Source organism: Halichoerus grypus, chromosome 2 (assembly GCF_964656455.1).
Source record: "Halichoerus grypus chromosome 2, mHalGry1.hap1.1, whole genome shotgun sequence".
Taxonomy (NCBI): domain Eukaryota; kingdom Metazoa; phylum Chordata; class Mammalia; order Carnivora; family Phocidae; genus Halichoerus; species Halichoerus grypus.
In genome coordinates, this window is record NC_135713.1 from 123936714 (window position 1) to 123951162 (window position 14449).

At 48.5% G+C, this 14449-nt stretch overlaps 1 protein-coding gene across 3 annotated transcripts in view; it reads right to left on the reverse strand.

Moving 5' to 3' along the window:
- The window catches only part of PCBD2 (pterin-4 alpha-carbinolamine dehydratase 2), a 49557-nt gene extending 37701 nt beyond the window's left edge, over positions 1-11856 (reverse strand). Inside the window, exons 1-2 of one of the 3 annotated variants that reach the window (XM_036084296.2) lie at positions 10820-11771; positions 7444-7575 (exon numbers count right to left, since the gene is read on the reverse strand). In XM_036084296.2, the coding sequence (XP_035940189.2) occupies positions 7444-7575; positions 10820-11446 (759 nt within the window). In that variant the 5' untranslated portion in view covers positions 11447-11771. Of the gene's footprint in view, positions 1-7443; positions 7576-10819 lie in introns of all 3 variants that reach the window. The other 2 variants (XM_078067495.1, XM_036084298.2) reach the window with 2 other exon arrangements.
- Positions 11857-14449: the final 2593 nt, after the last annotated feature.

Sequence of the window (14449 nt, forward strand, 5' to 3'; positions counted from 1 at the left end):
CAAAGATTTAAACCCACAACATTTTCCATGCATCATGTACATTATCTGTGAAAAGCAATAAAAAAAGCAATGAATGCATTAATCATACCAATATCATCTGCAATGCATAAATCTGAAATACCTTTCACGTCAGCTCAAACTGCTTTTTATTTTTTACACACCTGATTTTACGCCATCTGTAAAAGGGCAAGACAAAGACTGCCGAGGAAATTATATTTCTTGGCTGTTTGACTTTCACAAAATACTCAGGCTACGTTCTGTAAACAGAAGATTTACTATACGACTAAGAAAAAGCGATGCAGTTAAAAGTCCATTTTTATGAAAGGCCGGGGTAACGGCCACAGCGTTTTCACACTGCACCATGGCGTCGTATTTGCATTTTTGACACCTGTTTTACATTTCCTCTTGTCTGTCCATTCCATGTATTTTCACAAATACACATCAGGTCTAAACCCATTTTATGAGATAAACAGCAAAAGCAAGAGGCCAAATGATACCATTTTAGTCTCTAGTTTCCCTACCCTGAAGGACACCAACACCGCTGTCCCAGCCACCGCCTGACAGCACAAGCATCATCTGCCCACGGCTCCCTGGAGCCCCAGGAAAAACTGCAAAGCGAACACCAGCATGAATACACCACACAAATACTTTTTAAAAAAGATTTTATTATTTATTTGAGAGAGAGAGAGAGAAAGAGCTAGAGAGCACAAGCAGGGGGAGCGGCAGGCAGAGAAGCAGGCCCCCCGCTGAGCAGGGAGCCCGATGCGGGGCTCGATCCCAGGACCCTGGGATCATGACCTGAGCCAAAGGCAGACGCTTAACCGACTGAGCCTCCCAGGCGCCCCACCACACAGATATTTTAATTAGCCCCTCAAATGTTTGCTCCGATGTGTTGCTCTCCATTCCAGTGACAACAAAGGACGCTTCTGAGGTTTCGAGTCAGCAGCGGCTACAGAGCCCATCAGCGGGCACAAGTGAGGCTGAAGCCACCATGTGTGATAAGCATACAGGTTTTCACTTGACCTGACAGGAGCCTATACGGTAACAGCAAAGGACACTTTCTAAGCTACATGATGAATCAGCCTTGGGAACATCCTCCTGGGAGTGTTCCCCTACCTTCGACAGAGTACGTTTCCACTTTCAAGAGCGCTCAGATGTGACATTTCTATTATTGCATTACTGACTCATAACTCTGATGTGCACCGAGTTTTGGCTTACAACAAGGAACAACGAAACCCGACTTAATTCTTTCACAACGAGAACTGTTGAGAGCCGTCTCCCACTGAGGACTGTTAAGATTTTCATTAACAGTTGTCTTTCTTCTGGTATCATCAAGCTTTTGACTTCACTAAGTGTTTCAAAATGTTAACCATAAGCCTATTATCAAAGTCCTCAATAAAACATTTTTATAAAGTAAGTCAGCAACAGTAACTTTCAACAGCCCTACAGCAGGAGCTCCGGGACACAGGCAGGGAAATACTTCACAAAGCCCGAAGTCACACACGGTGCTACCGCCGCTGGACGCACGAGACGGGGCTCCTCGGCACCAGCACCCTCACGGCCCCGGCCGCTCGGAGGGCAGCAGTTACAGCAGCCCCGACGTGATGAACAAGAGGCCGGACAAACGAACCTCGGGCCTGGCCTGCAAGCTCTACCCGTGATCCGCTATGCAGCTGCAAAGGGCCATTCTTGCAGGTCAAAACGGGCCGTGGGCCAGTTCATATGATTCACCCTTAGAAAATCGAATGCCTTGAGGGCCGGTCCGCCGGAGACGGCCCAGACACGGTAGAGGAGCTCCTCTGGGAAAGCAGGGAATCCCAGGTCTTTCTCACAAAGCTGCGTCCCTTTCTCCTGAGTCAGAAGTGTTCTCCATTACCAACTGGAAACTCCTTGTATCCTCCTCCTGGAATTCTTCATTCACCCAAAAGATACCAAACCAGGTGTGGTGTCCCGCCGCGGCTGCCGACCTATTCCTGATGCTCACTTCTCTCCATGCTGAATAGGGAGGCTCCAGCATCCCCAAGGGAGAGGATGGGGGAGCCCTCCCCCGGGGCTGTGGCTCCTGCCCTGGAGGGCTCCACCTGCTGGCATCTGGAATAGCTGTTTCCTGGGTTCCAAAGCTTCACCTTCTGCACCTCCTTCCAAACCGTCAAACTGCATCAGATTTTGCAAGCTTCCCACCTGACTCCACAAATGACAATACCTAACAAAATTTACCTTTATGGGACATTCCCACCCGACGTCTTGTTCTTTTGACGCAGGCGCCCTGCAGTTGCCAAACACCTAAGCATCAGTTTGTCACTGAGAGACCTCTCCCTCCCTAAGTCTACATGAAAAGAAGAAAAGCAAAACTCCTTACAAACACCAAGCCCACCCTGTGTGAGTCCAAGCGCTCTGAGCATAGATACTTGCAACTTCAAGTCCTGGCAGCACGATGCTCTGACGGCTCAAGGAGGCTTGCCATGCCCGTCACACTGCCCTGCAACCCTCAACACGCTGTGGCTCAGCGCAGTCCTCCCCCAGGGAGATTCAGTGGCTCCCGGCCAAAGAAACCTCTGGCCCTGGCAGCTACCAACACCGTTAGAACTCCCTGGGAATTCTGCTCTTATAGTCTCTAAATATTTGCACCCATCTGAGCTATCAAATGAATGTGGACTATTTGGAACTAACCATATCCTAGAATAAAACCACTAAGAAAAAAAAGAAGTTGCAATGTATTCTGTTGGCTACTTATTATTATAGTAAAACCTAGAATAACCCAAAGCTTTGAGAAATAGGTTTTTCACCCAAGGTCATAAAACTTTTTTTTTTTTCCTTTTTAAGATTTTATTTGAGAAAGACTTTGGAAAAAAAAGAGAGAGAGAGAGAGAGAAGGAGGAGGGGTAATGGGAGAGGGATAAGCAGGCTCCCCACTGAGCAGGGAGCCCGCCTCAGGGGTCAATCCCAGGACCCTGAGATCATGACCTGAGCCGAAGGCAGACGCTTAATCCACTGAGCCGCCCAAGCACCCACTAAAAATGTTTCTAAAAGGTACGGTTCAGGGGCGCCCGGGTGTCTCAGTCGTTAAGAGTCTGCCTTCAGCCCAGGTCATGATCCCAGGGTCCTGGGATCGAGCCCCACATCGGGCTCCCTGCTCAGCGGGAAGCCTGCTTCTCTCTCTCCCACTCCCCCTGCTTGTGTTCCCTCTCTCGCTGTGTCTCTCTCTGTCAAATAAATAAATAAAATCTTAAAAAAAAAAAAAGATACGGTTCATTTCCTATAGTAATAAGAGAAACGAATTCTAAAGCAAACTTGTGACACCATTCCACACACTCTACATTAGCAAACCATTTAAAAACTGTTAACACCCAACAAGTGTGACCTTCCTCCTGAAGATTTATTGTAAGTAAAAAGACTATGTAGAGAACTGAAAAATGTTCATAACCTATTAAGAAGATAAAAAAGAATATAATTTTTACCTCTATGTTCAGCTGAGACTTTTTAAAATATACGCTACCATCCAGTGTGGGCTGAACTCTGCTAAGGGAGACAGTGGCTCCCTCCAGATTCCGGAGCGGAGGCCAGGAGGGGTGCTGCCACCGCCGGGAGCACATGGGGCACAGGGGTGGCGCCTGGCTGGCTCAGTCAGTTAAGCGTCTGCCTTCGGCTCAGGTCATGATCCCAGGGTCCTGGGATCAAGCCCCGCATCGGGCTCTGTGCTTAGCTGGGAACCTGCTTCTCCCTCTCCCACTCCCCCTGCTTGTGTTCCCTCTCTCGCTGTGTCTCTGTCAAATAAATAAAAAATAAAATCTTTAAAAAAAAAAAAAAAATCCCCAGTGACACTGAAAACTGCCCAGAAACTGACCACAATCCCCTAATTAGTGGATTGTCTTGGCCTCCAAGAGGACTATTCCACTCTTTTTCCAATCTTCCCAGATCTCCAACATTCCTCCCTCCCACTCCTGCTCATTCTCAATTGATAACCTCACTAAAAAAATAGAAATCATCAAAGAGAATTACCTGTACTTCCCAAGAGCAGGGTAGCAAGCAACGTTCATCTACATTTATACATTCTGCCTTCTTTCCTCAGACAGTGGACACACCAGGTGCCCTGCGCCCCAACCTGCCCATTCCATCTTGTGCCTCTTGCCAACCAGGCCTGTACTCTCACAATCATCCCCCTGACAATCCTCAACCCAGTATCTCCAGCCTGAGCTCCGACCTCACATACCCAAGTGCTGACCTGATAACACCACCTGGGTGACTAACAAGTGTCTCATACTTGCCACGTCCGAAACAGGATTCTCAACTCCCTACCCTGCCCCATCTTCCTTAACTCAGGAAATGACACCAACAGTACTGCCCTTGACCCTCTAGCTCAAACCAAAACCTTGGGATCATCCTTGACTCTCCGCTTCCCCCATACCCAATCTAACAGAAAGCCTTGTTTGCTCTCTCTTCGAAATATATGAGGAATCCTACATTTCTCTCCACTCCGCTGCTAGCTCCATAATCCCCCATCATCTCTTACCTAGCCTGCCACAACGGCATCCTAGCTAGTGGGCCTGGTTCTGCTCTGGCCCTCCTACTGTCTAGTCACAGCACATCAGCCAGGACAGTCTTTCTAGAACATAACCAAATCATGGCACGTCTGTTCTTGAAAGCCCCGCAGCTTTGTACCCAGAATAAAATCTAAACTCCTCACCAGATGGACAAGGCTCCAGGGCTCTGGGCTCTCCCTCTCCTCAGCCCCATCTCCTATCAGTCTCTCCTTCCTGCTCACTCCAGAACACTGGCCTCCTGGCTCTTCCTCAGTCAGATCAAGATCATTCCTGCTTCAGAAATTCTGTACCTGCTTTTCTCTCCTTCGGGAATGCTCTCCCTTTGGGTCTTCACATGCTGAGCTCCTTCGCATGATTCAGGCCTCGGATGTGCCGTCCCTAAAGAGGGCCTGCGAGACCACCCCATCTTAAACAGCCTCCATTCCAATATCCCACTTTTCTGCGTCACACTTATCTCTACCTGAAGTTACACTATTTACTCATTTGCTTCTTGTCTGTCTTCTCCACTAGAACGGAGCTACCTGAGCTTAAAATTGTGCCCAGCACAGTGAAGATGCTTAATAAATATTTGTTGAGTTAATAAATACTACTTTTACAATAAAAGTCAAGCTGATTTTTAAAAGTGTAACTGCATGAACAATTGCTACATTGTGAATAAACTCTATCTGTGGAGAAAGACTAGAAAAGAATAAACGCCAGATGAAAGAAGTTGCAATGAGAATTTTTCTTAATTTACAACATCCTATTCTAGCATTTCCTGTTATTGTTTTACAATAAAAACCAGGATCTTTTCTGTCCTAAATAAAAGGTTAGTGAGGATCTATCAGTGCAAAAGGGTCACGACTCTACGGTTGTGCAAAAGAGAAAGGTAACTCTGACAACTGGGAGCACGCACACCAAGGCCCTGGGGTTACACACGAACATCAACAGCAGACAAGTCCACTCCGTGAGCAGGATGGATTCAAACAAAAACAAGACCAAGCTGCAAGATTATGTGAACACAGACAAAACATGAACACTGTCCACACCACAAAGTACCGAACATCCCCCTCTCCCAGCTAATGAGCGAGTGTTGCTTCTTTGCCAATTTCAGCTTTGGCCCCACTTTAGTCTACCCTCCCTACTGGTAAGATTGATTAAAATACTGAATCACAGACCTGCCCATTTTCTGACAGCATCCAATCCAGACCAAACCATCTTTCCAACACCTCCCTGAGACGCCCCACAGTTCCCTGGGATGTGCAGCCTCCCTCGCTGCAACAAGCAATTCAGCCCCAACCTGCTCCACTAAATCCAGGTGTGTTCCTGGTGATGCTGGGTGGGTGGGCACTGACAGGTGTTACAACATCAGATGCAATTACAGGCCACTGTACATGCAGAAGTCCTAAGAGACCCAGCTGGAAAACTGACCCCAGGATATAATCTCAGGGCTGCTTCTCTGAATACATTCCCTGACATTGGCTGATTTTCTTGTCATCTGCCTCTTTCTCCTAAAAGCTGAGTGAAGGAAATAGAAAAAAAAAAAAGCCAAATTAATAAAATGTCCCAATGCATAATATTACAATTAATCATGGATGCCCTGCACAGCTTCCCTTCCCTCCCACTTCTGAAAGTCACCCCAAGCACAGGGTTAGCATGGGCTGGATGACTGACTCTTGGGCAGGGCCTGAGGCAACACTACTCAAGTACTTTAAGCCACATGTTCAAGCCCAATAAATTAGCCCAGGCTTAAAGAAGTCAGGCTGTACACATGTAAGAATTTTAATAAGCCTGGAAAATGCTACCTAGAGCTTATGCACGAGCTTACTGTACCAATGGGATTCCGGGCCACCAGCCACGGAGTGCTAAGCCCCTGACAAGAGCTGTCGAGCACATGGGGCAGCAGGGACAGGGAGTCGGCTTGGTCTAGGTCTCCTCAGAAGCTGGAGACTCAAAGCAGAAGGCTGGCAGCCAGACGGATGGAGAGCAGAATAGGGCAGGCAGCTCAGTGGAGCCAACGGCATTTACTAGGAAAACATGTCGAAGGTTTGTTTGGTGGAAATCTGGTCCTCACACACCCTTCCAGAAACTAGCAAACACCGTAATCAATGTCTGCCTTTATCAAATGCCTGTTTGTACCCAGAACTGTGTTAGGTACAATAGAGAGTTATTTAAGCAAACATGGTCTCTGCCTTCTAGATGCTGACACCTAATATAAATAAAAACAATAAATCTGTCCAGAGGATTACCAAACTCACTGAACAAACATGAAATAGTCAAAAGCACTGACCTTATATAAATGCAGTGGGGTAAGAGCTGAAGGGTAAGTCATGGGAGATGACTCTCTAAACAGGGCGGGGCCCTAATGGACCAGTTACCTTGTTAAGGCTGAGTCTTGGCGGGGGTGGAGGGAGGGGAGCTTTTAAGAAAAGCTACAAGGGCAGGCTCTTGGGCTGGGGGAAAACGAGCTAATCAGAGAAGAGGCTGAAGCTTGGGGCTTGATTTAAAGACTGAAATACATGTACGGGGAGAAAGAAAACTTGACAAGCGTCCAAGAAAAGTAGGGGAAATCAGTTGAGCAGGTGTATGTTTCTCAACTGCTTTTACTCAGGCCCTCTTCTGATACACATAAAAAACTCATACGCCCTTTTAATGTTATTTAAAATTTGAAAGGAAACTAAATATCCTAACCCACACCAAACCAGGGGGTTCAGAATCTGATTTTCCAAATGACAAAACCCACTCCCTTCCCCTACAGCTGAGACTCACCCGGCTGGATGGGAGCATCTGTCAACAAGGACAGAGCAGCAGTCACTGACTTCTTAAGGGTCCACATGGGACCAGACAACCAGCAGGATTAAAGAGCTGCAGCTTAAGGTGACACAGACAGACCATGGCACTGGCAAGAATATGTCATAATTACCTGATTAAAATTTTTGAAAGAAAACTCTTTGTAGAGGGCGTCTCTCTCATGTGATTCCGACCATCCTGCTGCTTTCAGGTCAGGGATAACTTGGTTCCTCTCCTCTGCTGTCAAATGGCGAGCATCTGCTGCCTGCGGAAAGGACACATGTAATATCTGAAAGGTAGACGTTCCATTAAACTCAAACGCATAGCCCTTTACCTTACGGACAGATGCAGAAAAATACCTTAAGGGCAACAATCTGTGACCATTTTGGGTTCCTCTGTTCTCAAAAAAGAGACAAAAATAAGGCTAGCTCCATACAAAAGAAGCTGCTTCCATGCCACGGCGTCTCACACGCCTTCCTGCTGCCTCACACTTCACAGCTCTGTCTCTGGGTGATCACAGACACAGCCATCAGCCATTACTGCTGGTCATCTTACCAATGACCGTATTGCCAACCAATACCTCCGACCTTACCTACTTGCAGGGCTACTGAAGGCTCAGGTGAGAGAGGGACTGTCACCCAGAAAGACAAAACATATTATAAGGGCTCCTCATCAAACGGCAACTGGGAGCTGAGCTGGATCTTCCACCGTGAAACCACAACTCATTCCCACTTCAGAAATCCTGAAACCCTTTATCACTGACATTGATGTAAGTAAGAGGACAGAGTAAGTAAAATTATTTTAAGACAATTTATTCTGGGGCGCCTGGCTGGCTCAGTGGGTTAAGCATCTGCCTTCAGCTCAGGTCTTGATCTCAGGGTCCTGGGATCGAGCCCCACGTGGGGCTCCCTGCTCAGTGGGGAGTCTGCTTCTCCCTCTCCATCTGCCTCTCCCCGCACCTCTGCTGGTGCGTGCACGCTCTCTAATAAATAAATAAAATTTTTTCTTTTAAAGATTTTCTTTGTCAGAGAGAGAGAGAGAGCGCGCACAAGCAGGGGGAGCGGCAGGCAGAGGGAGAAGCAAGCTTCCCGCTGAGCAGAGAGCCTGATGTGGGACTCGATCCCAGGACCCTGGGATCATGACCTGAGCTGAGGGCGGCTGCTTAACCGACTGAGCCACCCAGGTGTCTCTAAATAAATAAAATCTTAAAAAAAAAAAAAAGCAACAAAAAAACAACTTATTCTAAGAGGAAAAAAGGTTGCTTATGAACCAGTTTTCTTGTTTCTCTTCCTTGCTAGGTCAGCCACCCTTCCCCCCAACTAACACAAGAAAAAAATGAAAAAAAAAAACCTCTTAATTAAATAAAAACATTTGAAGACCTGTTATCAAAACCGCTTAAACTACTAAGACTCAAAACACCTATTCGTTACTTTTACAGTGACCCACTATAAGAAATAATCTAAAATTCTTTTTTTTTTTTTAAAGATTTTATTTATTTGACAGAGAGAGACACAGCGAGAGAGAGAACACAAGCAGGGGGAGTGGGAGAGGGAGAAGCAGGCTCCCCGCCGAGCAGGGATGCGGGGCTCGATCCCAGGACCCTGCGATCATGACCCGAGCCGAAGGCAGACGCTTAACGACTCAGCCACCCGGGTGCCCCCTAAAATTCTCATTAGCCACTTAAATATGCTAAGTCAACTCAGAAAAGTATGGAAAAGAAATTAAATTATCTGTGTCCACTCTGAGTAGCTGCCAAGAAAACTCTTAGCCATGCTGTGGGCAATGCAGCAGTCACCTGGAGTGCGTGGAACACGCCCGCTGAGTTGTTTTCCTCCATATTCTCTGCCATGCACATCCCCAGTGAGGGCAATGGTATGCTCACCACAGGTGTCTGCCCAAGAACAGGGACCGTGTCCAGGACTGTGAAATGGAACCACTTCACTTACCTAACACAAATGGTCCCCTTGGAGACACACCTTCTGCAGAACCCTTTATAATGCGCTTAATTTTTTTTCTGCGGGAGATGGGGACAGGGACAGGTAAAAGCATAGGATTTGGAAAGAACAAACTTGATCCAAGGCCTCACTTGGTTACTTTCTGCTGTGGAGATGCTGAACAAATCACTTAGCTTCTCTCAATACCAGTATCCTCATGTCTATGGTGGGGGTATCACCACATCTACCTGTGGAGACTTTTTTTTTTTTTTAAAGATTTTATTTATTTATTTGACAAAGAGAGACACAGCGAGAGAGGGAACACAAGCAGGGGGAGTGGGAGAGGGAGAAGCAGGCTTCCCGCCGAGCAGGGAGCCCGATGCGGGGCTCCATCCCAGGACCCTGGGATCATGACCTGAGCCGAAGGCAGTCGCTTAAGGACTGAGCCACCCAGGCGCCCCGAGACTTCTTTTTTTTTTTTAAGATTTTATTTATTTGAGAGAGAGAAAGAGAGCAGAAGCAGGGGGAGTGGGAGAGCTCGGAGAGGGAGAAGCAGACTGCCTGCTGAGCAGGGAGCCCAAGGACCCTGGGATCATCACCTGAGCGGAAGGCAGACACTTACCTGACTGAGCCACTCAGGCGCCCTGAGATTTTTTTGAAAGAGTTAAGTTAAAGAGATCTTGAATGTGAAGGCACTGGCAGAGAGCCTGGCACGTGGCAGCCACTCAAATCATGTCTGTTTATTCATTCCTCTGAACCCCGTAGTATTACTCAAACATCAGCACCTTGGGCACAGGTACACCTAGGGACACGCTTAGGTGACAGTAAGCACTCAACTCGTGTTCTCACCTTAATGGCCACGTGCTCACCTTCCTCCATCACCGACCTATTTTAAATGTACCCTATTAAAGACTTTCAAACTTTCAAAACAAGCAACTTAAGATGAAATGGGAAGTTTAATGCAACATTTCCCCACTAGGTGGTGCTGCGTGCTAAAACTTTCCCTCAACTTAATTTATCCCACTATATTAATTTCTAAGGCCAGAAAACTGACGGAACGCCCCGCGGAAGAGGGAAGAAGTATAGATTTGTCACTCCCAAAAAAGATAATTTATTAATAATTCCTCCAAAAACATCCCAGCAAAACAAGTGAGTTAACTCAGCGCTGAGCCAGCGGGTTTCCGGTGAGTGCGCCGTGCGGGAGCCGGTCCCTGCCCTCGGCGAGCGCGGTCTAGCGGCACAGCGCCTTTAGTCACTTCAAGGGACCCTTAGCATCAGAGAGCTTTACAGCTACTTTTCGTGCTTTCTTTAAACAAAACTCGTCCTCGGTTTTTTTTCCGGCGGGCAGTCTCGTAGACACGACGGGATGTGTAAGCCAGGAAAAACCGATGGTGCTGCGGGCCCCTTGTCTCCGGCCAGGCGTCGGGCAGGTGCCCGGCGCCCGAACGCGGCTCCCCAAGGTCCGAGGCCGGAGGCCGGGCCCGCTTCGGGGCCGTCCCGGGTCCTTCCCCCCAGCCCCCCAGCAAGCGCCGCGGGGCCTCACCCTCCTCCCGCACCGCGGGCCCCGGCACTCACCGTGGCCGAGAAGCTCGGGCCCCGGCCCCGCAGCGTCGCCAACAGGAGCCGCGGCGTCCCCCGCCCCCCTAGCGCCGCCGCCATGGCCGCCGACCGAGGGCTGCCCGGCGCGCTGCCTGCCCGCCGCCCGCAGGCGTCCACCGGGCCGGCCGGGAGCCGGGAGTGGTGCGGGCGGCCCCCACTCGCGGGCCAAGCGGTCCTGCAGCCGCCCGCGCAGCCCGCCCCGGAAGGTCCCGGGAGTTTCAGGGCCGCCGACCGCGCTGGCAGCAGGCGGGCGGCCGCCGCAGGACCCCGCAGGACCCCGCGCGCCCCCGCAGGCCCCCGCGCTCCCAGCTCCGGCTCCGCGGCCGTTGCGTCGTGTCGGCCCCGGGGCCGCTTTCCCGGCAGAGCCGGGTGATGGGCCGGCCGGCGAGCGCGCTCAGGCGTGACCCCCGGCTCGGCTTTTCGGTGTCCGAGCCCCGGCTCCCGCACACTCGCGGACAGTCGGTGCCGGGCTCCCTCCTGGGCGATGGGGCCAAGAGCCCGAGCCGCCGGGAGGACTTCGCGGGCGGGGACGGGAGGAGATGGGCTCCGGGTGGGTGCTTGTGGGACCACTCCCGTCCCTGCTCGCGGAGGACAGAGAACCATAGGGGTTCGGACCGGGGCTTGTAAGGCAGGGAGCCGTGGGTGCCGATGGAAGCTCTGCTGGGCCCGCCTAGCTGCTGAGGCCTTGGGCACGCTGGTTCATCTGTGCTGGCCCCGACAGGACAGTCTGGAAACCCGGCTCTTCATGCTCTCTCTAAAGAGTAGCGCACGATGCGCGCTCCGGGGATGGATGTAGGCAGATACACAGGAATTTTTTTTTTTTTTTTTTTTTTCTGGAGAAGAGGGATAGTCTTTTATGGATGTATTTACTAATATTTTATTCTTCCTCTTTTTTCTTGCCTTTTTTTTGAGATGTAGTGTCACATACCGAAAAATTCACCCTTTAAAGCGTACAGTTTACTGGTTTTTAGTATATTCACTTGTACCTTTTTTTACTAGTTTAAACAAATTAATATAACCAATTTTTCATAGGGTTTATCCACATACCCGAGAATTTTTTTTTAATATGAGAGTCCATTTAAGTTCAAATTAGCAGTTGCTAGCAGTTAATTTCATTTCCCATATGGAGTTGGGGAAAAAAAGCTTTTTTTGCCTTCAGATATGCTAAAATTGAGACATGGCTCAATATACATCCTCAGCGTTTGCCCACTTGACAAAAACTCAAAGGAGGACTCTCGCAGCAGACCCTGATCAAATGTCACTGATCTCAAAGGCATCCATCTAAGACATTCTTGTTTCCTTTGCCTGATGCCTCAAGTGGGCAGAGACTGGAGATGGAATTTCCAGGGGCGCCTGGGTGGCTCAGTCGTTAAGTGTCTGCCTCGGCTCAGGCCATGATCCCAGGGTCCTGGGATCGAGCCCCACATCGGGCTCCCTCTCCCACTCCCCCTGCTTGTGTTGCCTCTCGCGCTGTGTCTATGTCAAATAATAAATTATAATAAAAAAATAAAAAGTTTCCAGTACTTAATCAGGTGTATACAATCATGAAGAATACTCTGCAAACTTGATTAAAGCGAGAACTGCAAAATGGTCGGTGTGAGGTAACAAGAGACTCCTCGTCTTCCTTCCCGAAATCCACTGCAGGAAACCGGCATCCCAGCTGTAGTTAGGAAAAGCAGCAGCAGTAGCATGCTAGTAGGGCCCAGGGGAAGCGATGTTCACCAGTAGGGGCTGTGGATACTTTGCCTTCACATGTAGGTCTCCAGTTAGTAGGATTTAAGTTCCTTAGCAAAGATTTATTGAGCAAGTCGTCTACGGTGGACACTCTTGGGAAAGGGAGGCTCCTGCTCACAGTCTTTTAAGCCCTGCTTGCTCATGTAAGAATGGGACTTGGGCCTAGAACACCTCTTACGGTCGTTATAAAGAGCCCATACAGTCTGTTCCAGTCTTATCTTGTGTGGGAATATCCTTCCCTGATCCAGACTCAGTATGTACTCCTGTATTCTGCTTAAGCACGGAAGTCAAAAAGCCCTGGGGCATACCCCCCGCACCTTCAGTATTACAGACTCCACGGGGGGACGGGACCTGTGCTAAGACACTAGAGGGGCACTCTGGCCATTGGCTGCTGGGGAGGATCCACTAGCCATGGGGGACCAATGCACACTCCTGGAGCTGATCTTGCTGTCTCTTCTGTGAGTACAAATGCTGTTCCATTCAGTGCATGACTGTTTTGTTTTCCTTGGCAACTGATACTAAGCAGGAGTGGGCAGAAGTGTTTGGACTTCTGTCCCTGATGACTGGCACTCTGATGATCTTTGCTGTCTTCCACTGAGCTGAATCCCCGCCCTCCCCATCCCTGGCACTGGTACCAGTGCATAGACACTGGTTCTGCAGTACAGACACCATGCTTGGCTTGGGGTGGTTTTAGCTGCTCTTGGACCTTCCTGCCTGCCTCCTACTTCCCATTCCCTCAGCACCAGTGCTTTCCAACTGATCCTCTCTACACTTAAACCTCCCCTCTAGGGAACTGCCCTGCTCCACTTTCCCTCCAAGGGAACCCCAGGTAGCTTGTCTCAGCTAAGTATTAGAAGCAAAGCCATGGATCTGTTGGCCGTCCTAGGAGCCTTTCCTCATCCTCCACACTAGAGTAGGGACCCATGACATATCAAAGGCATGAATATGCCTGTATCTTTGATAAGATAACTTCTCATCTGGGAGTGTGCCCCCCCAGGAAATGAGACTATATACAACAATAAATTAAAAAAAAAAAAAAAGTAAGTAATGCTGAACCTACTCAAAGACCTATTATGTAGTCATGGTTAGGAAATCTGTCGGCAACAGTGAAATATTTATCATTTGTTAAGCAAAACAAAACAAAACAAAATTAAGGTGCTAAATGATACCTGTTAGGACTCTAACTATGGGAAAGAAAGGGGAAAAACAAGAGGGAAATGCATTATGATTGTCTCTCACCTCATGGCACAGAGGCTCCTCCAATCAGCATGCTTAGGATGGAACCTGGGTCCCACCACTGGAAACTGCATGACCCAGAGCAAGTTATTTGGGGCCTCGTTTATTACCCTTCTCTAAAACAAGGATATTTAATACTAGTGTCAATCTCAGAGCTACTGTACCAATAAATAAAACGGAAGGTAAAGAACTTAAAATAGTACCTGGAACACACACAGTTATACTCAAGTGTTATTGTTATAAAAGATGGAATCACTGTAAGTTTTTCTTCTATTTTAAGTACACACACACATATATGTAAAGGTTCAAATCCTAGCTTCATCAACGTACTGTGTGCGTAACCTGGGCAAGTTACTTAAGCTCTCTCCATGCCTCAGTTTGCTCATTTGTAAAGTGAAAATAGTAATAGTCCCATTCTGAACCAGCATCCCTTCCTGTCAGTGACCACCCCAGCCAGAGCTGTCCACAACATAAAGTTGTAAACTCCTGCCCAACATAACATTCTGAGAGGGTGACTCAACTAAGGTTCTATTTCCATAGAATTTAAGGTGCATTATGAAATGAACTACTCTATCTGAAATACTGGAAACAATCACTTTATATTAAAGGTTACTTCTCATTATGTGGTCAGATGTC